The 26,435-nt window shown below is 37.1% G+C and overlaps 4 protein-coding genes and 2 pseudogenes across 4 annotated transcripts; 1 reads left to right on the top strand and 5 right to left on the bottom strand.

The window, feature by feature from the left end:
* Positions 1–479: 479 nt before the first annotated feature.
* Positions 480–2,559, bottom strand: LOC106296265 (caffeoylshikimate esterase). The gene is made up of 3 exons (XM_013732364.1): positions 2,154–2,559; positions 1,250–1,595; positions 480–954 (listed from the first exon to the last, which is right to left on the bottom strand). The coding sequence occupies exons 1-3, from the start codon at positions 2,485–2,487 to the stop codon at positions 648–650; spliced, it is 987 nt and encodes a 328-aa protein (XP_013587818.1). The 5' UTR covers positions 2,488–2,559; the 3' UTR covers positions 480–647.
* A 1,006-nt stretch (positions 2,560–3,565) lies between these two features.
* On the bottom strand, positions 3,566–8,664 carry LOC106297351 (annotated as a pseudogene).
* A 2,658-nt stretch (positions 8,665–11,322) lies between these two features.
* LOC106300481 lies at positions 11,323–14,052 on the top strand. Its single transcript, XM_013736633.1, has 6 exons — positions 11,323–11,687; positions 12,013–12,296; positions 12,373–13,137; positions 13,227–13,430; positions 13,509–13,709; positions 13,780–14,052. Exons 1-6 carry the CDS (start codon positions 11,417–11,419, stop codon positions 13,894–13,896), a joined length of 1,842 nt encoding a protein of 613 aa, XP_013592087.1. The 5' UTR covers positions 11,323–11,416; the 3' UTR covers positions 13,897–14,052.
* A 75-nt stretch (positions 14,053–14,127) lies between these two features.
* Positions 14,128–15,718, bottom strand: LOC106300483 (probable histone H2A variant 3). The gene is made up of 2 exons (XM_013736635.1): positions 15,482–15,718; positions 14,128–14,629 (listed from the first exon to the last, which is right to left on the bottom strand). The coding sequence occupies exons 1-2, from the start codon at positions 15,590–15,592 to the stop codon at positions 14,333–14,335; spliced, it is 408 nt and encodes a 135-aa protein (XP_013592089.1). The 5' UTR covers positions 15,593–15,718; the 3' UTR covers positions 14,128–14,332.
* A 786-nt stretch (positions 15,719–16,504) lies between these two features.
* On the bottom strand, positions 16,505–18,559 carry LOC106300482 (serine-threonine kinase receptor-associated protein). Its single transcript, XM_013736634.1, has 7 exons — positions 18,175–18,559; positions 17,914–18,049; positions 17,753–17,834; positions 17,451–17,626; positions 17,235–17,372; positions 17,026–17,165; positions 16,505–16,851 (listed from the first exon to the last, which is right to left on the bottom strand). The coding sequence occupies exons 1-7, from the start codon at positions 18,290–18,292 to the stop codon at positions 16,616–16,618; spliced, it is 1,026 nt and encodes a 341-aa protein (XP_013592088.1). The 5' UTR covers positions 18,293–18,559; the 3' UTR covers positions 16,505–16,615.
* A 1,733-nt stretch (positions 18,560–20,292) lies between these two features.
* Positions 20,293–22,787, bottom strand: LOC106297350 (annotated as a pseudogene).
* Between the last annotated feature and the right edge of the window lie 3,648 nt (positions 22,788–26,435).

Here is a 26,435-nt window from a genome sequence, read left to right as displayed (position 1 = left end):
GTAAAAGGTAAAAAAACAAGGGACGACTGGATCTTTACTTCGGTCTCCGTCTACAAATTTAATTCGATAAAGCAAAACAATTAGAGAGATAGAGAGAGGCTTAGCTAATAGGCAAGTTTATTTTTCCTTTTTTCACATTGTATTGCGAAAGTATCGTTTCATCATGACTATGAAGACTAAATTCTAAAGGTAAGAACAAATTCTTGATTTTCCTATAAAAAACAATCAAGTTAGATATTATGGGTTAATTTGATGAATGACCATATTGGATATATATTCTATGATGGAAAGGCTGATTTCTCTCGCAACATCAGCTCTTTCAAATTCGCCACCTCATGGCTGAGAACTATGCTATTCCTTCCCATTCAGTAATGCATGGTTTGTTCCAAAAAAGAAAACTACTTGGTTTGTGTCGTCCACCTTCAGTGTTGCTCCATGCTCATTTAAACATGTTAAATCTTATAAAGTATCAACCAAGATTTAGAAAGGGATTCTGTATTCCATGATATATATAGAAGTTATTATTACATCCCAAAAGTCATGTTCTTGGATAAAACATAAACAACATAACAACTCGAATCAACAACCACTATGAACCATGATATCAATGCACATTTCTCTTCACAAAATGTAAGTTTCAATCTGCTTTACTTAGATCCATACCTCTCAACCCTCTCATCAATCCACTCTCTCATATCCTTCAACACAATAGCAACATTCTCATCTGGCTCTCCTTGAATCAATGAATGGTACATCCCATCATAAAGCTTCAGTGTTTTATCATCACTCGATGCCTTCTCATATAGTAGCTTCGATGATGAAGGACACGTCACTCCATCAGCTGTCCCGTGCACCGTCAGAAACGGAGCAGTTACTCTCCCGAAATTTTCCTGCACGTATAGTGTCTTCCTCAGTAACTCTCTCATTGTTCCCACTCTAGGCTTCCCTGTGTACCTGTAAAGCAACATCCAGTCCTTTTTTTTTGAAAAATATTGGTCTAAAGAGTAGGCCTGCTTCGGACCGCGTAGGGCATCACCGATTTTATGTTATAATTTTAGTTGTATATACAACATTACGGAAAAATATATGAATAATAATAAGGGAATAATTATTTATTAAGCGTAGACGATTATGCAAAATTTTAAAATGTCAGAGAGATAAAAGAAATGTCATTACTAAGCTAAGAAGACCGACCATATATGTCTTTTTAAGACCATGTATGTTTGTAATATAAATCTCTTTATATTACCTTTGTGGGTTAGCTGCAATGATCTTGAGCTTTTCCGGATCATGGATTGCCTTCCCAACCATCTTATTATCCGGCATTGCAGCCCACGTATCAGCCAAGCCAAAGAGGAGACCGTAGGCGAAAAGGTGAGTCTTGCTTGGCTTCATATCCTCCGGGATAACAAAGAGAGGAGCGGAAAAGATCAAACCGGTCCAAGTATCAGGTTCGGATTGAAAGTACATGAGAAGTGTGGCAAGACCTCCCATAGATTCACCAAAGAGGAAAGCAGGAAGATGCTTATACGGTTCACTGTCACGAACATGCTTAAAGAAACACAATGATGTTGCTGCAACTTTCTCCATATCACCTGACAAAACCAAACAAAAGGCCGTGTCCTAAGGTCTTTACTCACCCAAAACATATTCAACCTAAAACCCTAATCTGCAGTGAGACTTCAGTTTCAAGTAATCTCTCTGTTTGCTAAAGTTAAGATTTTTCAGTTAACCAAAAATATTCAAAACAGAGTTCTTCAAAAAGAAAATAGAGGAGAGAACGAACCCATGTAGCACAAAAGATCATAAACATTTTACAATTATTTTGTAACACATTCAACTTAAAACCTTAATCTACAGTGAGAGTTCAGTTTCAAGTAATCACTCTGTTTTGCCTTAGCCTTTACACATCAACTAAAGTTGAGAATTTTCAATTAACCAAAAAAATTTCAAAACAGAGTTCTTTAAAAAGGGAACAGAGCAGAGAATGAACCCATGTAACATAAAAAATCCTAAATATTTTACTTTTTTTTGGTAACACATTCAACTTAAAGCCCTACTCTACAGTGTTCATTTTCAAGTAATCTCTCTGTTTTGCCTAACATTTATTTAATTAAAGTTGAGATTTTTCAAAAACAGAGCAGTGAACGAACCCAAGTAGCAGCGGATGCCATCGGAACGGCCGTGACCAAGAAGATCGGCGGCGAAAACAGCGTAGCCCCAATTGCAGAAGCTCATGCAGATCTTCTGGAACATCCAGCTCGTGTCGGATCCGTACCCGTGAGACATGTACACCGTCCCTTTGATCTCACCATCTAAGGGAAGAAAGCTCTGCGTGAAGAGCTTGCCGTTGGGTGTTTCGAAGTAGGATTTGGTGTTACGCACGCCTTGGGAAGTGTAGTACTCTTCCTCCGGCATGTCTCCCCAGAAATACGGCGGCGGTGTCGCCGGAGCTGAATTGTTTGACTTCTCCGCCTCAGATGACATCGTTTTCGCTTTCTTTTCTTCTTCTCTACTGAATATGGTTGGTGGAGCTTGGGAAAGTGAACGCACGAAGGAGATAAATGAGAGTACATATATACAAGGAATATTAATTAAACTTGATTTAAATTAAAAGATAATTATTATAATTAATAAAGGTTTTTGGTATTCATTTTTTTATTACAGAAACAGTCCGTTTCTGACAATGTAAGAAAAGGAGAATTATCATGCCACATTTAGTAAATAATTACTTCTTCCCTTTAAAAAATCTTATCTTCAACAACTATTATTATAACTTTGTAAAAAAATAAGAAAAAGCAACAACTATTCTATACATCAAAGTTAAAAACATTTAATCTTTTCTAAACTCAATAATCTAAAACATTTAACGCTTGAAAATAGAGACATCCTAGTTTTCTAAATGGCTTTGATTCTGTTATTAAAAATGATCCTTTTATTTATTTCGCAGTGTTATAAATATCCATCAAAATTAAATGTAATAAATATGATTAAATTTAAATAACTAAAAAATAGGAGAGATAAATGATTGATTTCTTCAGCTCACCAACTACGCTGGGATGGGGTCGGATAAGGTTTGATGGGGTCAGTAGAGTTGGTGCGGAAAGTTAGTGTGAGGATCCGACCCGACTTGACCTGGTTCATGTCGGATGTGTCATTTGTTCACCTACCCCGATTCGGTTCGCTAGTATGAGCCTACCTAACTTAGCCACCTAACCCCATATATTTATACCGTTGGTCCGTTTTATTTCAGCCTGTCTTGGAGAATTATTAAACAGTGGACATTTATATGTTTTAAAATCCATTGGGCCTTCTTCTCGTAAAACTATTAAGCCATTGATTACACTTCTCTTTCCAGACAAAACCTATATAGTTCATCATAATTGTGACCCAATTCGCGTAAATTAATGTTTCTATTAATATTTACAATGATTGGAATTTTTTTTTTTTTTGAATAAAAGTTAAATTTGATTCAAAAGAAAATATACTTTTTACAGCTCAAGCTACTTGTTCTTTCACTTTTTCAGAAAGAGAAATAAAAACTAGGAATTTGTTCAAATACAATTTAAGCTTGGACAGCTCCAATCCTTGTTTGATATGCACCTCGCAAAACTCTAGCGTGGTGGTCCCTTCGTAATGACATCAGTCTGTTTCGGACCGCCTTGTCAATGAACTTGATGATGGTTCCCTGCGAGGACGGAGCCTCACCATGCTTACGAGCGTTACTCTCCCTCCATAGCGTGTGAATTGCAGCTTGGAAGGCGTAACGAACAAGAAAGAGTGTCTCTCGGTCATCCCCCAACTGGAACTGAAACTCCACTATGGTAGACCAATCTATAGAGAAGTGGGCTCTATACAGATTCTGAACCAGTTTCCTCTACACCATTGAAGTGTAAGAGCATGAAAAAAAAAAGATGGCCTCTGGTTTCCAACTGCTGGTTGCAGAGGACACAACTACCATCAATACCAACGTTCCACGCCGCCATACGATCACCAGTTGTTAAACGGTTCCGTAATGCAAGACAAGTACTGAACCAAAATTTAGGTGTTGCTTGGTTGAACCAGAGTGCTTTGTGCCATGAAACCTTACTCGTCGTTGAGCGAATATGGTTCCAAGTGTCTCTTGTAATGAATTTCGGCTTATACACATCATTATTTCCCTTCCATAGTATCTCATCTGCATCCTCAGATGGAACTAGGTTTCTAAGGCTCTGCTTTATAGAGAGAAGCACTTCGGATCGATGATTTCTTCTTCTTCTCTTTGTTAGTGCAGTGAGAACTGTGTCATACCGGCCAATACCCATATCAATTTGTCCTCTCGGCCCTATTAAGTCCATTAGGCATCCCATCGGTGACCAATGATCATACCAAAAAGATGTAGTCGCACCATTCTTTACAACGACTTTGCAGAACTGTCTTGCTATGTTCTTGATCTTCAATATTTTCCCCCACATCGAAGACCCATTTTTATCATCCTCTTTAATTGACCATATGGACTCATTCTTGAGTACATTAGTTTGTATTCATTTCACCCACAGAGAAGTGTTATTAGATATCAACCGCCAGAAGAGTTTAAGACAAGTAACGTCGTTGATTTCTAAGAGTGATCTGAGACCAAGACCTCCTTCATCCTTGGGTTTACAAACCTCCTCCCAAGCCAGTTTCCCTTTTCGTGGATTCAAGTCACATCCTGACCAGAGAAAGGATGAACATATTTTATCAATCTCATGTATACAAGCTTTCGGGAGGCGATACGCAGATAACCAAAAGCTTGATAAACTCCAGAGAACCGGGCCTATAAGTTCTAGTCTCCATGCGAATGAGAGATATCTATTAGTCCATGTTCCTATTCACTTCCGAATTGTCTCTAGTAGCGGCTGATAGTCATTTACACCCATGCATTTTGTAACAAGAGGTAAGCCGAGATAACGTACTAGGAGTTGACCTGAACCAAACCGGAACCTGTTTGTAATCTCTAGCTGAACCTCTTCAGTGACGTCTGCTAGAAATATTGTTGTCTTTTCCATACTGATTCTAAACCCAGAAGCCTTGGCAAAGTGATCAAACACAGCAACAATGCCTTCGACTGACTGTGCTTTCCCGTCAGATAGAACCATCAGATCATCAGCAAAACTCAAGTGAGTTAGTCCCAAGTTCTTGCAGCGAGGATGGTACCCAAAGCGTTGAACACTTGCTGTTTTATCCAGAAGTTTAGATAAAACATCCATCACTATGACAAATATGTATGGTGATAGTGAACAACCTTGACGAAGACTTCTCTTACTCTGGAAATAACCCGTTAATTCTCCGTTTATTTGAACAGAAAAGGACGCAGTAGAAATGCATAGTGAGATCCAATGGATGAATTGTTGTGGGAAATTAGCTGTGAGGTTGTTAAGCAGAAAACTCCATTGTACAGAGTTTAAATCCTTCGAGATATCTATCTTGATGGCACACCTTGATGAAATGTTATCCTTATGGTAATCTTTAACAATCTCTGTGGCAAGCAGGAGATTTCCGATCAAGAGCCTCTCACTAACGAAAGCAGATTGGTTTGCAGCGACGAACTTGGGGAGGATCAGTTTCAATCTATTGGCGATGAGTTTAGAAATCACTTTATAAAGCACATTGCAACACGATATTGGCCTTTAGTCCTTCATCTCAGTGGCTTGTTCTTTCTTCGGGATCAAAGCTAAAATCGTTGAATTAGTACCTTGTGGAAGGAATCCTTTAACGAAAAAAGCTTGCACTGCAGTAGTGAATTCTACCTCGATTATCTCCCAAACAGACTTATAGAATTCAGAGTTAAAACCGTCAGACCCTGGAGATTTATTGTTTGGCATTGCAAATAAGACATCCTTGATTTCCTTTGGTGAGACTAGCCGTAAGAGCTGCTGAGAATCTGATTCCGAGCATCTAAACGAAAGAAGACCTTGGAGCTGGCCCACTTCCATACCCTCAAAGTCCTCTGGTTCATGCTGCTGAAATTCCATGAAAAATCTCTCTGCTTCCTTCTTTATTTCATTTTCATCCCGAGTTAAAATACCATCTCGACACAAGATCTCTTTTATGCAGTTTATAGCTTCTCTGGTAGCCACCGCACGATGAAAAGTCTTGTTGTTTTTATCTCCAATGTTCAACCAGTGGAGTTTTGATTTCGGCTTGAGAAAATTCTCTTCTAGTCGAGCAACTAAGTCCCACCTACTAGCCGCTGCCGACTCAAGATCCATGTTTTGTTGCGTTGGATTAGCCATAGTTGCTTCATGTTTACTGCTTAAGTCCTCATAAGCTTCCCTTGATTTCTTTACCAGATTACCCATCTTTGCTTTAGCCAAGTTCCTGATAAGAGGTTTGAGGCCTTTTAGCCTTTTGGAGAACCGAAAAAGCGTCGAGGTGGACAGAAAGAGAGGCTCTGTAGCTTTCCAGTACGCATCAACCAAAGGCTTGTATTCTTCAAGTTCAGTGACCGCATTTACAAAATTAAACGGCTTGCGTTTAGCTTGTCTTTCTGTCATGTTCATGTGAATACGGCAACGAAGATGGTCTGAGCAGCCTCCAGCTTCAAACACACTATAAGCCAGTGGGTGAGACTGATTCCAAACATCATTCGTAGAACTCGATCCAGTTTCTTTAGAATGAGATCGTTTCCTCGTGTGTTATTCCAAGTGTATAAAGGACCGTGATATGGCATATCTGTCTGTGAGCAATGATTTACCATGCTCTGAAATCTCCTCATGCCAGCCGAATCACTAGGTGAGCTTTCAAAATTTGAATGCTCTGCCATATCCAAAGTTTCATTAAAATCTCCCAAAAGTATCCAAGATTTAGAACCAATGATAGGAGAGTCATGGTGATCACACAATTCTCTCCATAGCTCTTTCCTTTCTTCTGCTAAGTTGGACGCATAAATAAAAGAATAGAAAAATTCATCATCCAACTCTTCCAACTTCACTGAACAAGTAATAACTTGACTACTTTTAAAGAAAATAGTAAGTCTTACATTGCTCTTCCATACCACCCAAATTCTCCCTCGACTATTGTATTCATAGTTGGTTAAAACTGACCAACTAGTAAAAATACTTGAAGACATTGCTTTCACTTTGCCTTCTTTAAATTTTGTTTCAATCAAACAACCAAAACTAAAACCAAACTGACCTTCCTCTATCCACTTCTTTATTACGGAATGTTTAACAGATTTGTTTAAGCCACAGACATTTCAAAAGAATCCCGACATAATCAAGGTTTTTTGGCTTTACGTTTCTTACCATTACCACTAGGCTTGGAGTCCCTAGTAGCTGAGGCAATTGCGTATGAGTCTGATCTCTGAGCTGCTCTGGCCAGTCGAGGTGGGATAGTCTTCTGAATCTTACCAACTTTCTCAACTAGTGTCCGAACAACCTCATCCTTTGATGTTATTTCTCCTTCCTCCACTTCCTCCGTCTCGTTGACCTTATCATCATGATCTTCATCGTGTTTCTTAACCAAAATAGATGTATCTTCTGGTACATCATCAGCTAATAAATGAAACCTCGAAGGCGAGATGACTGTTTGATCTTGAACCTTTTCACACTAGCGGCCAGTTTTCCCAAGAGAAACTAGAGACCAGCTGTTAGCATCAGGACTTTCCGCAAGATCAGACTGGCTTGCAACCACGAGTTCTTCGCCAGTACAGTCCACTGAATTTTCCACATGCTCGACATCGTCACCTATCCTCGCTGGTGTATCAACAAGATCTGCTGGTGTATCCATGATCTCTACTGCGTCAGCTTTGCTCTGCTCTGTTTCACTTTCTCTCGGGCTTTCCTTTGGAGACAAATCCTTTTCCACTATGCCTTTTCCTTTAACGCCAACTTTGAGGTTTGAATCCCCTGCTACTTCCTTCTCTCTGCGTTTTGAACAGTCATTCTCAGCGTGTCCCCATCTGGAACAGAGAGAGCATTTCGTTGGCAGCCAGGGATAGAAGAATTCCACAGCTGGGTCGATACCTTGTTTCGATTTGAAACGATATACCTTACGCAGTTCTTTAGTCATATTTGCGTTCACAAAAACCTTTGCCTCCTCGTTGTTAGTACATAGTTCTGTCTCAGGGTGCAGCCAAACAGGTTTACCCACAGAACTAGCAATAAAGCCAAGACCCTTCCAAGAGTACATTCTATGAGGGACATTCTTAAGTGTCACCCACATAGGGATAATTTTGGTTTCAGTTTCTTCCTCCACCTCCATTGGCGCCCACTTAGAGAGTATCATAGGGATACCAGCAATGTTCCACATCCTACTCTTCAAAACTCGTCGCCGAGTCTGTTCATCTCTGATTCTGAACTTAACCGTGGTCTCGTTCACCGCAAAAACATCAACTTTTATATTATTGTTTCCAAGAGGCCAGATCTTGTTAACAATGATATGGATCTTAGCAACATGAGGAGCAGGTTCCAGAAACCGTCCTTCCAATAGATCATCCCAAAGAGGAACAGAGTCCACGAGAAGGTCCTCCGGAATTTATACCATAGATGTACCATCCACCACTTGAACTTGTACTTCGTGATTCACCAAAACTTATTTATTCTGAGCCGCTTGGACCCATGATTTCTTCCCTGGAAGAGAAGACTGACTTGGCTTGTCGTCTATCACCATCAGAGGGAGTTCCACCGGTGGCGACGCCGCCATGAGAGTGTGCCTTGCGGGCGACGCGATTGAGTCCCAGAAACCCTAAAATCACCTTTGAAATCGCCTAGAGAGAAATTTAAGCTTTTTCATCTTTTCTAGCTAACAACTTATCTGCATTTACAAGTACGTAGCAAAGAGTTTTACATAATAGAAAAAAGTATGTCGTACAGAGAGAGATGACTGAGCAGCATGTACCCAGGTTCTAAAACGCGGCCGCCGAGACCGTTTACTCGCCGGATTTGCGTTCGACGGACGGAGCCCGTGGCGATTATGGTCTACTCGGGTAAAAAATCGGCAACGTTAAAAAAGTTTCAAATTATCTTGATTTTTGCCTAAAATCGAATGTCTGATGCTTGATTTATCAACTTTTTGTTAAATCCAATTGAAAATGATCTACAAACGGTTGAAAACAAGGCAAAACGAATCACGATAGCCATGGATAAAAGTTACAGAGATTGTAAATTAGGTGAAGAAGATGACAAGATAATTACACTTTTGCCCTATTAACAATAAATAAATAAAATAAATCATATATAAAAGGATGTATTGGTCTTAAACACGTGACTTCTTTAGTTTTTTTTTTTTGTCAACCACATGACTTCTTTAGTAAATGCTTAAATGAGAACTATTCCAACTAATTTAAATAGGCTATTATATATTTACACAATTATAATATATAATTTATTTAAAAAACTCTAAAAACTAATCCCCGATTACTCTCCGAGTTTTGTCCAAGTTTTTATTAACTTGCTAAGCCCAAGCCAACCGCAAGCGTTACGCCTAGCGCAATTTCAAATATGTACTAGTACAGAAGAGAAATATATTATTTAGAAGTATGTACTGCGCAATGATTGGAAATATAACATTTGCCTTGATTCCGATTTTTTTTTAGAAGTTATGTGCATATATATAAACCTCCAAAACTATGAACTTTTTTTATGAAACTTCTTAAATAATGTTTAATAGTTCCCGAAATCTAAGATTTGGTCCTAGACTCCGCAGACCAATCAAAAGAAAATGATTGATACAAGATAAGATAATTTGATACGAGAAGGATGTGTAAAAAAAGTAATTATAAGAAATAATGACTAATTTAATATCTATGGGAACCATATAAATTACTATATTCAAATATGTAGCTTCCTCGTATATTATTGACATTCGTTATTGGAAAAGTACACAAATCGGTGTACCCATATTATTCATTTATTTAAGCAGGAACATGCATGGGAACACAATTATTAATTATTGACTTATTATTCTGTTAGTTATTTGAAAATAAAATGTTTACTTTTTAATATAAAGATCCCGTAATTGATGTCAAAAAGATTCTGTAATTATCTAGTCACAGACAACATATCGATTTGTTCCGCCAGCTAGATGGCTTCATAATTATTAGTCTCGATTTTTTATTTCTCAACTATTGATCTCAATTATACGAACAAACTTATATTCTCTCTGGCAAAATGATTTTTATATTTTTATAAATTAATATTTTATAAAAATAAATTAGATTTTATCAAACTATAAAATTAATGGTATAACAAAAATAATATTTTTATGATGTACTAATTAATCAGTGTGTTGTGTGTGAGAAGTAAAAATCTATTTAATATGAAACGGGAGATAATGTATATATTCAAGTTCTTTGAAACATTTTTTTGTCAACGAACTGTATATACAAATTAAAAAAAATGATGGCTGTCTGTTAATTATAAAAGAAAAAAAGAAAGAGAATGAAAGTCAGGATTCATCAAACTAAAAACAAAGACAGAAGACAGAAGAAGAAGAAGGCTGGAGTAACCTAACATTCACATGCTTCTTCTTCAATGTGCCACTCTTCCTCCAACACACTTATCATTTCTTGTCTCTGCTGTCTTTGGGTCCATCAATCATTTAAATATTTCTCCACTCATAAATTTACTTTATCTTACAACTCATCAGAGTTTTTTTTATATCTTCTCTATTAAAAGAGAAGTACCATTTTTATCTACTATTTAGAAGTCTACTAGGACCATTTCATTAATCACATAATATGATATAATAATTAATAGGAATATTAATAATAAATTAATTTTAACTATAGATTTGAATTTTATTTTCAGTTATAACAAAATCTGTTGAGAAAAATCTAACAAAATCCTACTAAATTTTTAAATAATTTTTATTTAATATTTGTTTAATTAATTTCGTAATTAAATAATATAATGCTTTCATTTAAATAAATTATCATCTACCACTAAAACGGGTTCAAATTTGTTAATCATGTCAGATTTGTTTTATACAAATGAAGTTATTAACATATGTTAAAAATTTATTTCTACAGCTATATATTTTCAAAAATCATATGTTGAAGAATATTTTTTATTTGATGATTTCAAATTATGAAAACTCGAAAACGTAATAAAAAAGGTAAAATGTATAAAACAAACCCCTATATTAATAAAGTAATAAGAAACTTAAACAATAAAATTAAAAAGTTATAAAATACTAAACACTAAAATATAAATTGTATATTTAAATTTATATAATAATATTAAAATTAAATATTTATAAAATGAAAATATACCCGCACTATGTGCGGGATAAACTCTAGTTTTAATTACACGACAAGTAGGCTTCAAAACATATATACTTTTGTCTGAATATTATGTTTTGAAGCAGAAACAAACTCTGAAAAACATTCTGATCTCCGGAGAATGCTCTGCGCTTCTCCTCCGCCACTGTCAATAAGAACAAAGAGGGCGGGAAAATGGTGGCGTGGAAGTCATGGATTGTGGCGGAGAAAGCTCGGAGATGTTTAAGGACCATATTCTTTGTGGCCGCAATGACGGCATCTCTGTTAGCTTCGTCGTTGCCCGTTCTGATCACCGTGGCTGATGTGGTGGTTCCTTGTCTTATCGTCTCCAGCATCACGTGCGCCACGTGCCACTCCACCGCAGAACATCTTCGTCAGTATAGTTTCAAGACCTCTTTCATTGATGTGCCACTCATCTCGCTCCTGAGATCTCTCGCCATTATCTGTATGGAAACATTCTCTTTCTTCTAAAATCAAGCTTGCGGTTCGTTCAGTTAATTTGGATTTTTCGGGTCGGTTAGTTTGGGTTCGGCAGAAATCTCTCCGAATTGAACCAAAAAAAAATTTCAGTTTCAGTTATGAAAATTTCAGTTAAAAAATTTTGGGTAAATTTGGTTAGTTCAGTTATTTCGGCTCCAATTTTTATTAAAATTGTTATTGTATGATTAAAAAATATTTCTTCAGGAAACAAAAGCAACCCATCTAAAATCTCATTACTTGATTATTTGTTCTGATTCATTAAGCTTCCATTGATGATGATGATGAAACAGGTCTCTCTTGGCTATGTGAAGACGCAAGATTAGCTTATGGTCCTTATCTTGAAACAGTGATGTCACTTTCATTTGGAGGGATTCTTTTTCTTTTGGTTAAAGCTTTTGTGTTCACTATGAAACCTCACATGGAAAGAAAGGTCTATAATCTCAAGATCTCGTGGGCAATGCCGGTTTTGTTACTATCATCTTCGGTGTTTGGGTTAGCTCATGTCGTGGTAGCTTATAGAAAGACTTGTGGAGCAAGAAAGAAGCTCATGTACCACAAGATTGACCAAGAAGCTGTAAAATATTTACTCTATTGTTTTGTCACCTGTCTTGAGTTGTGAGCTAAACTCTTTCTTATGTTTTTTTTTTCAGGTTCTCTCGTCTAAATCTGGTTTCTTGGGTTACAAGAAAGCTCATCGCCAATCATTCACACGATCAAACTGCAAAATCTTAACCTTTCCCGGTGATTTCAGACAAAACTCTTCCAGGGGAACAACTTTGGAAAGAGAAGAGGTGGTACAACCAAGACTTCTTGCAAATGCAGACAGTTTGTTCATCAAGATCCAAGGGTTAAATGTTCATTACAAGAAGTGTTCTGCAGTGGAAGTGAATGCAAGAAGGGTAAGACAACTAGACAAGCAGATGTCAAACTTGGTTGTGCAAACTCAAAGCAATCATTTGCATAGAAGCTACACCATTCAACCTGATAGATCCTCTTTATATGATCCTCTGTTAGCGACTTATCCAACTACACCCATTAGCTTGTTCAACAAGGATGATATGAATCCTGGTGATGATCTGGAGAGAAATGAGAATGTTGGTATAGTTCTAGTCCATGGATTTGGAGGAGGAGTCTTCTCTTGGAGACATGTTATGGGAGATCTGTCTCTTCAGCTTGGTTGCAGAGTGGTTGCCTATGACCGGCCTGGTTGGGGCTTGACCTCTAGACTTGTACAGAAAGATTGGGAAGAAAGAAACTTACCTAACCCCTACAAGCTTGAAAGCCAGGTGGATCTACTACTTTCCTTTTGTACCGAGATGGGGTTTTCGTCGGTGGTACTCATTGGCCATGATGATGGTGGTTTGCTTGCTCTCAAGGCGGCTGAAAGAGTACAAGCTTCTACATTAAAATGCAGTGTAAGAGAATTCAAGTTGCTTTACAAGTTTATGACTCTTTTGTTACTTGCAACTAACGCTACTTCTGTTGTTGATTGAATGATCCACAGGTTTCAATCAAAGGGGTGGTTTTGATAAACGTTAGCTTATCAAGAGAAGTAGTCCCTGCCTTTGCTAGGATACTTCTTCATACATCACTTAGGAAGAAGCACTTGGTTCGTCCTCTGTTGAGAACAGAAATAACCCAATTGGTGAACCGGCGTGCATGGTGTGATACCACAAAGCTAACCACTGATGTCTTAATGCTCTACAAGGTATATCACTATATACATAACGCCATTGAGACTTAAACCAGTTAAGTAATGCCTTTCTTGTGGGGTTGTTTGTTTCAGGCTCCTCTATGTTTAGAAGCTTGGGATGAAGCACTCAATGAGATAAGCAAGTTATCATATGAGATGATTCTTTCACCTCAAAATGCATCAGCTCTGTTGAACTCCATGGGAGATCTTCCTGTCTTAGTTGTTGCTGGGGCTGAAAATGCTCTTGTTCCTTTGAAATCCTCACAAGCTCTGGCTACTAAACTCACCAATTCTGTAAGTTTTCTACATCTTCTCACCAAAATTTTCACAATTGGTTTAAGTCTCAGTGTCTGTGTGCATACAGAAATTTGTAGCACTATCTGGATGCGGACATCTGCCACATGAAGAGTGTCCTGCAATACTTGTATCGGCTCTCGGCTCCTTCTTTAGCAGACTGATACCTAAACTATCAAACTCCTAAAACTATCTCAAAGACAAAAAGTCTGATGAAAGAACAACTGCAAGAACTCAGCAGCTCTTAAGGGATCAAAACTCCAACTAGATTTGCTACAAAGGGAGGATAACCTTACCTGATCACATTATCTGTACAAATTGGAGCTGGAGCTTTGGCATTAAACTAACCAAGTGGATATATATTCTTCTCAATCGCAACCTGTGCCTCTTCTTATGTATCATGTAAATGCAAATACGATTCATGTTCAGTGAAAAACACATTGATTTGCTTACAAGCTTCTAGTCAGAAAATGAGTTTTAGATAAATCATCAAATACATACGCATAACAAAAGGAACCTAAACAAAAGAGCTCTCTAGTGTCTTCTTTTATCAAAATACAAACTCTCTCTCGAGAGAGATACTTAAAGAAACAGAGAAGCAAGGCCCAAAGAGTGGTAAGAATCTATTCCTTGGCGGATTTGTTGATGAGAGACTTGTGGATGTGAGGGATGACACCACCACCAGCTATAGTTCCTTTGATGAGAGTATCGAGCTCTTCATCTCCACGAATCGCAAGCTGCAAGTGCCTCGGGGAGATACGTTTCACCTTGAGGTCCTTGCTGGCGTTGCCAGCCAGCTCCAAAACTTCTGCGGTCAGATACTCCAGTATGGCTGCTGTGTAAACAGCTGCAGTTGCTCCAACTCTTCCGTGAGCAGTGGACCTTGTCTTCAACAGCCTATGCACCCTTCCAACAGGGAACTGCGCACACAACGAAGAAAACCAATTAGCCACACTAATGAAGTAAAATCAAGATACAAAAAATCATCACAAAAGGCGTTCTTGGGTTGAAGGAAGGGTGTTTATAATCTGAGAGCCAAAAACATCAAACAGTTTGAAGGGCCCTCTAATGAGAAAACCTCACAAGCTTAGAAAGGTTCAAGAAAAAAAACACACAATGACGAATCAAATCAGCTTTTTGTTGCTGTTGCGACCTTAAACTACTCTCCAATAGCATAACCATGACCAGACTCCATTACTATCTCATTGCGAGAACCAATTAACCACAGCGATGGAAGAAGATCGAGATACAGAAATCATCAAAAAGGCTGTTTATAATCTGAGGAGCCATAACATAAAAAAAAAAAAAAAAAAAAACTCACAGCTTCAACACCAAAAGATCAGCTTTTAATTGCTGTTACTAGTCCTAGATAAAAGAACAAATCACATCTCCCCTTGCTAGAACCCACCAATGAGAAACTTTCGCAAGCTTCAACAAACGATTCACGAAAACACAAACTGATGAATCAAGTTATCTTTTTAACTACTTATACAACCTTAAAGAACACTCAAAGTACCACAACAACGACTAGTCCTAGATAAAAAAGAAAAAGACACAAATATCCATTGCTAGAAGTGAGAAACTTTACAAGTTTCAACACTCAAATCAAGTTACAATTTTTATTGATGTTACAACCTTAAACTACTCTCAAAAGAACCAAACTTTCTATTTCTAGACCTAATCTCAGTATCCCAATGTTCCATCTGATAAATCAAAATCTAGCTCAGACACTCGTCGATCCGCCAATTACGCGAGACAGACTTTGATTATACCTGAAGACCAGCTCGAGCAGAACGGGTGATGGGTTGTTTCTTCTTGTCCTTGTCCTTCTCGCTACCACTGGGTTTCCCCATTATCAAACCCTTCGCTCCTTTCCCCGACATTTTCCCGCCAAAAGTCTCACACTTTGCGCTGTAGAGAGAGCGAGAGCGAGAGCGAGAGATCGCAGCAGATTAGACAAAGAAGAAGAGCTCGCGAGAGTCGATAGAGAGAGACGACAGTTGACGATTTTACCCCTTTACATCAAAGCTAATTACAGCTTATAAAGCCCAAGCCCATTAACACAGATCAAACTATAATATCATAAACGAAAAAACACCCGACTAAAAGAAAAATAACATTTTTAACACAGTTTTTGTATTCCGTCTGGAAACATTATTAACAAATACCAGATACGATGTCAAATCTATACTATTAAAGCAGGATCCTATTGTCATAATTACCTTAGGGGCATGTTTCTTTCACTAACATTGCATGTTTCATTAAGGGCAATTAAGTAATATTAATAACAAATCTATATTGGGTCATTATTTTTGGATCCATTCCAAATCAAATCTCTATTGAGCCATTTGGGCCTATTAAAAAATCAGATTCAATTCTCACCTTTTTTTTTTTTCCTTTGGACCATTGAGTCCAAGTTCAAATAATTTTTTTTCAACGATTCTTAATTATTATTATTTTTTTCTTAGTATAATTTAAGCATTCATAAAAATAATTGAATTTTTTTATTGAAAAGTATAAATCTTTATTAAAAGTATATAATTTTTTAATTAAAATATTAATCCCATAATAAAATTAATTTATCAGAGTTATACCAACTTAATTCATTAAAAAAATAAAGTTTAATTTTTTTAACATAAATAGTCATTTAAAATGAAATACGATAAATAAAGATAAAATTTTAAGTCTTTTATAAAATAAAACACAAATATATGAAAATGTGACATTTACTAAATATTTGTCAATTGAAAAAAAAAACAAAAATAAACCCGCGCTTTGAAAGCGCGGGTCAAAATCTAGTTAATATATTAAATTGCAAACATGTCCTATATAACAACGAAAAATACCCCATACAAAGAAAGATAATAAATGTAACCAATTTTTCTTTTCTCTGCATATTGATTTACCTAAGCATCAGAGGATGGTCTCTCTGAGTTTTTTGCTTCTTTGTTGTTGATGTGAAAGCCTTCAATCTTCTTAGCAACTTCATCCACACCATGCTTCACTCTCTTCTCGTTCTCTTCATGATTTGGTGCTGTCTGCCAGATCCTGATTGTTCCGTCTTCAGACCCCGAGGCGTAGGACTCACCCGTTGGTGAAAACCTCACGCAGTGTACTGGACCATGATGTCCCTTGTTGCACCCTACGTTCACACAAAAGATGAGACACAATCACAAACCAAAACCTCATAGAAGCTTTTGCTTGGTCCTTAAAAGAACCATGCTTCTTCTAAGACAATCTGACTTGGGCTCTGGTCTTACTAAATACAAACTAATTTTTCTAGTATAATCGGGTAAATGGTTTGAGCGTGACTCACCAATCTCCTCGCCAGTGTAGAAATCAAACACACGGACCCACATATCCTCACCACCAGCAACAAACTTCTCACCAGATTTTGGCTCCAACGACGCAGACTCAATGTTGCATGGCATCTCATAACTCTTCACCAGTCCAAAACTTCAAACATAATGAAGGACAAAGTTAGAGCTTGAGCAAATTACAAAAGGAGTGTTTGCAAGGACTTACTGGTTAGCGTCCCAGAACTTAACGGTTGACCCATCAGCAGTAGTAATGTATCGCCCATCTTGGCTCACTTCAGCACTGGTGACAGGAGACTTAGTCTCTAATGTCTGCATAATCTTCCCACTTCTCACATCCCATAGCCTGTATAAAGATGACAGTTAGAATATAGTGAACAAGAAAACAAAATGGTTTATCAAATTAATGTGTATAGTTCATTACCTTACACCACCAATATCAGTGCAAGAACTTAGTATGGTTTGATCACTGTGAAGCCATGTGAGAGTTCTGACAGAACCAGGAGACTTATCCACTTCCGTAGGAGGTGCATCCAACCGGTTCAGGTCAAAAACACGGAGAATCTTCTCAAACCCTCCTGTGAGCAACCGTTTTGTATCCTAGTGATAGAGAGAGAGAAAACGTTAGAGACTCAAACAACAGATCATCCAATCACAGAGATATAAAAGCTAATTAATGTCTATCAAGAAAAACACTAGATGGCCCAAATAGAGAGTAGAACGCACCTCTGAGAAAGCACATGCTCGAACGATATGCTTGTGCTCAAAAGAATGAAGCACATCCCCTGTTAACGCATCCCAGAGTTTCCTGAATAAATAAACAAAGGGAATTATATCATTAATGGAACCAGAAAATATTTTCTTTTTTTATAAAAAAAAAAACATACGCTGAGAAGTCTGCTGATGCAGATGCAGCACGTAACGCATTGTTATCAAGGCAAGAACTCCACACTGCACCTTTATGACCTTCGAATGTACCAATCCAATCTGCAGTCTCCCCATTTCTCAACATTGGATGCGAATCTAAACGCATATAAAGACATTATTATTCTCATGTACTCAAAAAAACACACCCTATTGACATTGTAAACAGAGAGACGCAACAGTTGCATACAACAACAAGTCAAAAAATCTAATAAAGCAGTTACCTTTACTAGCACTGATGAGGAAGAACCCATCAGGCGTGATTGGACTATAGAACAAATCAACAACAGGTCTGGAATGGCCATGGCAAACAAGTGGAACAGCAGCCTTCTTCTTATCCATAATATTTAACAGTGGAAACAAAACCAAACACTTACAAGAACTCAACACTCTAACAAGATTCCGACACGAAAAAAAAAAAATCAGAAAGGGTCTAACTTTGTTCTTTTTTCTTCTAATTTTCTACAAATATATTGGGAGAAAAACCCCCAAATCTAAATAAAGTTTGGATCGAATCTACAATTCTACAGCTACTGTTTGAATGCTGCTTCCCGAAAATTCTACAAACAGAAGAAAAAAATAAAGATGACAACTTGAGTGAATCTGGGGAGAGACTATAATTGCAAAGTTTAATTAATTTACTTCCTATATGTTTTGTACAACATGTTTTAAATTTTCACATAAGAGACCCTATATGTTTTGTATTTACATAAATGCCCATCTCACAAAAATTGAACTGTTTCAAACACGTATTTATAACATGAAGCAGGTAAAAACTTACTTACTGATGATCGAATGCCAATAAATGTTCTATGATCTTCCTCAGTTCACTGATAAAATACAAATCTTATGATTACCAAAAAAAATACAAATCTTTTTCACAACAGTTCAGGAACCAGCATAAAAAAAAAAAAAAAAAAAACTTACCACGAGAAACAAGTTAATATCATAAGTTACAAAACAGGTCCCTGTTTTTAATATAATAACGAAAAAGATCCCATTTAATTAAAAGGTAACATTTTCAGCCCATTTTTCTTTTCTCAGTATATTCAGTCTGTTAACGCAAAACACAGCAAATCAAGAACTATAAAAGACGAAAGATTTTTCATTTTGGTAAATCCACACTATGCTTCACTCTCTTATTGTTCTCTTCTTGATTTGGTGTTGTCTGCAAGATCCCAGAGGCGTAGGACTCACCCGTTGGTGAAAACCTCACAAAGTGTATCGGACCAGTGATGTCCTTTGTTACATCCCACGTTCAGACAAAGATGAGACACGATCAGAAAACCAAAACATCATAGACGCTTCTGTTTGAACAATCAGAATGAATCTGCCACTTAATAAAATGGTACAATCAAAAACCAAACCAAAAAAACATTGATTTAAGACAGTCTGAACTGGTTATGGTCTTATTGAATACTAATCACCACCAGTTCACACTTCTTACAGAAAATCTAACAACATGACAATTTTCCAATACCTACACAAAGGCTTAACCTCTCGTCTCTTCATCTTCATCACGTCGAGATTCTTCTCCTTTCTTGAGCATTGTCATTATCTCCATCACCAACTTCAACTTCTTCATCCTCAGCACCTCCACCATCATCACCATGTGCATTTTCTACATCCCTCAAAAGTCGTACACCGCAGCCTGTCAACTTACAATTTTTATGAGAGATTTTGAACTGAAACATAAGATTGCTGAAAGTGGCTTCTCCGGCTTGAGGTAAATCTTCTTGGCTTAGACAGAAAGAATCTTCAAATGTATACAGCAAAGAGTCTTCATAGGTATGTAGACAAGGCATATCGCGCTGCTTTGATCCATATGAGACACTGAGGCCGTTCTGTTCACCCCTACAAGACACACTCGCGATAACTCTTGTATTCTGACAGCAAGATGCAAGCTTTGAATCTGAAGGATGGAGGAAGAGACATTGGATTCATAGGGAACCTCCTGAACTAGCTCGGTGAGTGAAGTATGTAGGCACTTCTTCACCCGGTAAGAAGGCATATTTGCAAGATGATGTCATGATGAGATTTCTCGCTTTTTGATTCAGGTTGAAGCAGCGAGTAAAGTTTAAGCACATATTTGGATTTTGAAAAGAAGAAGAAGAGTCTTCTATTTCTCTTCAAAGATTTACAATCTTGGGCATTTATAGATAAAAGGAAACGTGGAAGTGCTACAAGCTCGATGCATCCTGCGACGTCAAGATTAATTAGTCCGGAGAGACGTCTGATGCAATCTGGAATAGTCTTGACATATGGGCAAAATGTCGTCAATGTTGAAGTCTGATTGTAATGTCCATCTGCGCTTAAAGTCAAGCCCCCATCCGACTGTTGCTTCAAATATGCACCGTCACTGGAAACGTGACGGTGTAACCCAGATTAAGAAACTCAAGATTCTCCAACTTAGAAATGTTTGGAGATAATTTTTTTCAGCTTCTTGCATCCATGCATGTATATATAGTTTACGCAGGCGAAATTGCTTCTCAATCCATGGAGGAATCTCCTCTATCTCGGTTATGCTCAAATCCAAACTCTACAATGCTGTCAGGAACATTTGGGAAGTCTTTGATGTATTTACACACTGACATATCCAAGCGATATAGACATGAAGAAGAAGACCAAGTGGTGATTGATGATGGCACTTTCTCTATCTCAGTATAGCTCAGATTGAGTTTTTTCAAACTCAAACAACCACTGAGTTTTTCCAAACTTGAGCAACCACTCATGAACACTTTCAAACCTGAGAAATAAAAGCGAGGTCAAGTTCCTCGAGATTGGTTAACCTGCCGATAGAAGAGGGGAGCTCCTTCAAAAGCAAGCAACCGTAAAGTCTGCACACTTTAAGTTTAGTGGCATTTTGCCAATAGAGCTTGTGAGCTCTATCAAACTTTCGCAGAAACTGAGTTCTAATTTCTCTGAGACTCGTTTCTTCTGAGAGGTCAGGAATCTCTTTCAGATACTTGGATTCAGTCAAATCCATCAGCTTGAGGCAATGGAGAGGCTATAAAAAAAAAAAAAAAAAAAAAAAAAAAAAAGATAAGTTTTATGGAAATGACTAATCTTTACACCATACAAAAAAAAAAATGATTAATATTTTTTTACCTTGATTCCCCTCCCAAAGCTTCTCAAATTTGCTATGTCGCATGATTAGTTCCACAAGAAACTTGCCAGAGAACTTGGAAGGCCAAACTCTCAATGGACAGTTCTCCCATATATACTAGCAATCTGAGTGTTTGTTGGGAAGACAGTTGAGGCTCTCCGGTATGCGTATATTCTTTTTTGGAAAATCGGGTATATATGTTAAAATACATACATGAGTAGACTTGTAGAAACTGGAGATTATTCATCCCATCGAAAGCGTTCCTACTTATTTGGATTTCCTCACTGAATCCAATAGAAAGATTTTTATGCCTAGGACTTTTCCAGTACCCTATAACAGAAGAAACAAAATCTCCGAGCTTAAAAACCAAGGAAACAGAAGACTGATGATGTAAGAAAAAAATAAGACAGACTTAACATTATTTTCATCAAGTAGTTCAGAAATTTCCGTGGTCGATTTCCAGGCTCCTCCAAAGATGCATCTTTACGCGTCCCTTGTCTATATAGATATAAGAGATTTATCTGATAGGACTTGCATATTTATTGGCAGAAGATCTCAAGAGCCTCATTTCTAGTTGGATATTTCATCTCGTCGATATGATTGATCCCCAATCTGAGTTGCTTGAGAAGTTTTCTATCTTCGGTTGTAATGATAAGCATACTTCCGGGACCAAACCATCCATGTTTGTTTGCCATTTCCTCTAGTTGCCACAAGCTATCCATTTCATCAAGAACAACCAACACCTTTATGCCACTCACCAATTCTTGAGCCACTCTTAAGTGACCAACCTCCATATCCCTTTGGTTGAATATTTGAGACAACATTTTTTTTTCTGTAAACGCAACTTCAGCTGGTAGTCGTTACCACAAGGCTTCTCTCATAAGTTCCTCTGATATCTTCCAAAAACGTGCTGAATGGAAAAGCATGAGAGAGTTGGTTGTATAAAACTCTGGCAGTGGTCACCCACAAGCCCAATCACCTTAACTTCTTCTGATTGTAGGCTCAACAAGGAGTTTATCTCCGTGATATGAGCTCCTATGCCAAACAAAGTCATCAAAGTCTTTTGACGGTGTAAACCCCAGCACAGCCGTGACATCTGAGGCAACTTTGCTGATCAAATCTGCTTCATTGTGCCTAACAAAAAAAAAGACAGAAGCTATCCATACAAACATCATGAAAAAAAAATAAAGAAGTGAAAGTAAAAGTGAACGAACCAGTTGCTAGAGGCATAACCAGCTATAACGGCGACATCCTTCAGAGCTTCCCTCCATGCCTTCTTCACCTCTTCTGTTTTTCCCACACAGGTTTCATCAAAGGCTTTTCCGAAATCTCCTGTCTGCTTCCTAACATCAGTTGGATCCACCTCGTAGAAAACGGTCATCACAGTTTGTTTATACTCTCCCCTGCACTTCATGATTTCCACCAACTCATCCAGACACCAGCTTGAAGAAGCATAGTTACCGGAGAGCAAGACAACCGCAACCTTGATTGTCTGATCGCTCCTACAAGCATGGGACCGACTGATTCGCCTCGCTTCATCAACGAAAGCTACGATTCCCTTGCTTTTGAGCCCTTTCCGAACGTGACTAAGAAAGCCTTTGCGCACGTCCTCTCCACGAAGACAGAGATGAAGAAGATGCCATGAATAACAACACAGAAGAAAATGCTTTCTTAGTCACGTTCGGAAAGGGCTCAAAACCAAATGATCAAAAGAAATGAAGAAGATGCCATGAATAACAACACATAAGAAAATGATCACAAAGCTTTCAGATCTGAAGAAGAGATAATAAAAAGAGCTTTTGTATTCTATACGTGTGACTCAAGTCATAACCCACAGAGCAAAGACGCCTAAATAGCTAGCAAAGGGATCTTTTATACATCCCTTATATACTACTTTGAGAACATTAGAAAAAGAGGAACCTTTGTTTTGTAAGTTAATCACAAAAGCACCAGCTGACTTGTCACTCTCACAACCTCAATATGTTAAGAGCATGATTATCCATGAAACTCAAGTGGGTTTCCTAATGATTATTTAATTAATTAAATGTACTTAAGTGGGTTTAAGGATTCTAGTTAAGAACTGTTCGATTTTGTGCCTCCAATGGTAGTTTCTTAATTAAGTGTTCTTAAAAAAAATTATAAATTTCTTTTTAAGATAAAATTTATTTATTAAATAAAACATATTAAAAGAAAACATTTTCAACATAGGATTTAAAATAAAAACATAAAAACAAAGATTACTAAAATAAACGAGAATAATTTGAAAGAAGCATCGGAGCTCGGTTGTTGTCTTCATCACATCCAAATTTACGCCATATATGTTCAACCAAATCAGATTTCAGTTGTTAATGCATTTGTCTGTCACGAATTCTAATTCGAACACCCATGTATCTACGGTATTAATTACCTATCAGACTGTCCTAATCTAATACTAAAACAAGCTAACTCTAACCAGCATTCACTAACTACAACCTCACTCTAACCAGCATTCATCACAATCAACTACTATCCATACAAAAGCAATAAAAAAAAAAGCAAGACCATTGAATCAAGTGAAGAGCAGTGCAGTGTACGTACAATCACCAGCTAGCTTGACAAGACTGGCACCCACGTTCTTGACTTTAGGAGCACCCCCGCTTTGGTCGATCACAACATTACCTCCCTGCAAAAGCAACATATCAGTAACAATTCAGACCAAACTGTTATCTTTGCACTACAAGAAAACACGCCTGTTGCGACGAAAATTTGCGAGAGAAAATTTTCCATGCAAATTTGCAATAAATTTACAACGGAATAGCAATAAAAAAAATAAAATCCTCGCAAATCTCTTGCACATTTGCGACGAAAACTTTTCCTCGCAAATTTGCAAAAGATTTGTGAGGGAAGTAAAAAAAGTTCTCGCAAATCTCTTGCAAATTTGCGAGAAAACATTTCTCTCGCAAATTTGCAAGGAATTTGCAAGAATTTTATCTATCTATCTTGTTTCCTCCCAATTCCCTCGCAAATTTGCAATGAATTTGCAAAGAACAAGCATGATATATACATTTTTTCACATTTTATCATAAAATCAAATAAAGTTAATAAATAAAATATTTAATTAATAAAATATTTTAATTAATAAAGAAAATATTTATTTAAAATATTTAGTGTTTAACAAGTACATCGATAAATATTTTTGGAAATTTAAAAAATGTCAGGCAACTAAATATTCATGGGAAAAGTATTTTCAGACACTTGAACTAATATTACAAAGTACTAAACATCAAAATTCTATAATTATATAATAAATACCTGTCAAATTTATAAAAAAAACTTAAAATCATGTTAATTATTTTTTTTGAAACAGAAATTAAAAATATATATTAGTCCACCAAAACCCCAAACAAAACCCTAAAGTCACTGACTTATGAATTTGCAAGGAATTTGCAAGGGACCCTCGCAATTCCCTTGCAAGTCTGCGTGAGAATCTAAACGCTCGCAAATTAGCAAGGGATTTGCATTGGATCCATCACAAATCCCTTGCAAATTTGCGAGGGATACAATTTCCCTTGCACATTTGCAAGGGATTTGCGAGCGATTTGTTGCAATTTCCTTGCAAATCCATGTTTCCAAACTTGAACGGTTTGGGTTTCATCAAGGATTTTGGTGTCGGACAACACATTTTATTGAATCATTTAATGTATAAAATGTAGTCAAAAAATATTTTCAGAAATTTAATTAACTATAGTTATGAACTTAAGTCCCAACACTTGATTTGTTATTACAAGTAATTAACATCAAACCCTTATAACTTATATAACTCATATACGTCAAATAAATTTCCGGAAAAGGTTAAACATATTTTCACGTTAATTATTTGTTTTGACCCGAATCACTTAATATATATAGTCTATCGAAACATAACAAAACTCCCAAACGAAACGCTAAAATAAATCCAAAGCTGTAATCTTTACATACTATAACCTAAAATCTTAAAATAAACTCAAAATTTTCTCTTTTAATCTTAATCTATAACTTCCAAATACACTAACCTTAAATCATTGAAAAAACTCTATACCCTAAATCCTTGAAATTTCAAACATAAATCATACATAGACTGAATATAAACTTCAAATCTAAACTTTAAAAACTAAATCTTAATCACAAACCTTCATATACAAACTCTAACCCTTATACTCTCAAAATTCAAACCCCTAAATCATAAACATAATACTTAACCTTCCAACATTATAAAAAAAAAATCACCGAACTCTAAGTTTCATTTATAAATCTATTTATTTCAAATATTAATCCTACATTTTTATTAAATGAATTGTTAGTTAAAATGCCAAAAAAACTTAATTAAAATGTTCTTAAACACAATCACCAAAAACACAATCATTCTGATAGTCACATTCTTCCCCACGACCATTAGCCCTTTACATACATACAAGTATTGTGTTTGATTGGATGGTAAAGAATAAAAAAAGAAGGTAAAATATGATTGGTTGATAAAGATGTGGCAAGGATTGACTCAAACTAATCTTAACCGTTGATTGTATCATCCATCTAATGGACATAAATCATATGTGTCAAGGATTGACTCAAACTAATCTTAACCGTTGATCGTTATCTCTCTCTGCAACAGTCGATGGCTTTACCTCCCTCACCGGGTTTCACCTCCTCACCACCACCACTGGTATCTCTCTTCGTCTTTCTCTTCTCTGGCTTCACCTCTAGCTATTTCTAATTGTAAATTTTTTGTTTTGTTTACAGAACTAAGAAAAACAGCGATGAAACATGAAGGATAAGTGGCAGTGTGACGGAGCAGACAGTAAAGAGGAGGACGGCGGCAGAGAGGAACCACCACCACCTTGAAAAATTCTTATGTGGATGGTTTCTTCTGAAACAGCGGCGGAGAGAGGAGGCGTGAAGAACTCGAGGTGGCGATGGAGATATGTGAAGGTGGTGAGCTTTTTGCTTAGATTGTAGCTCTAGGTGATTCTTTGGATTGTCGATTTTCTTCAAGCCAGATATGGATTCAGATTCTGCAACCCTAATCCCTTTTAGATATAGTTTCTTTAACAACTGTATATTGATATTTGTGTAGATTTAAGAAGAGGAAGAGAGAGAAGAAGAAGAAGAAGAAGAAGATGAGGAGATGTGAACGGAGTGGAAGGAGGCGAGGCACATACATAACCGGACTGGAAAGAGGCGACGAGGAGATGTGACCGGAGTGGAAGGAGACGAAGCAGAGACCTGCCCGGAGTGGAACGAGACGAGGCGGAGACCTGGCCAAAGTTACCCCGGTGGGGGTTCGCCGCTTCGCCGCTGTCGTCAAAGTCACGCCGGTGGTGGTTTTGTATAATATTGGTATATACACATGTATTTAGATTGGTA

The sequence above is a fragment of the Brassica oleracea genome, chromosome C6, assembly GCF_000695525.1.
Source record: "Brassica oleracea var. oleracea cultivar TO1000 chromosome C6, BOL, whole genome shotgun sequence".
NCBI lineage: Eukaryota > Viridiplantae > Streptophyta > Magnoliopsida > Brassicales > Brassicaceae > Brassica > Brassica oleracea.
Note: the sequence above shows the minus strand (reverse complement) of the source record. Positions and strands in the feature narration are given on the sequence as shown.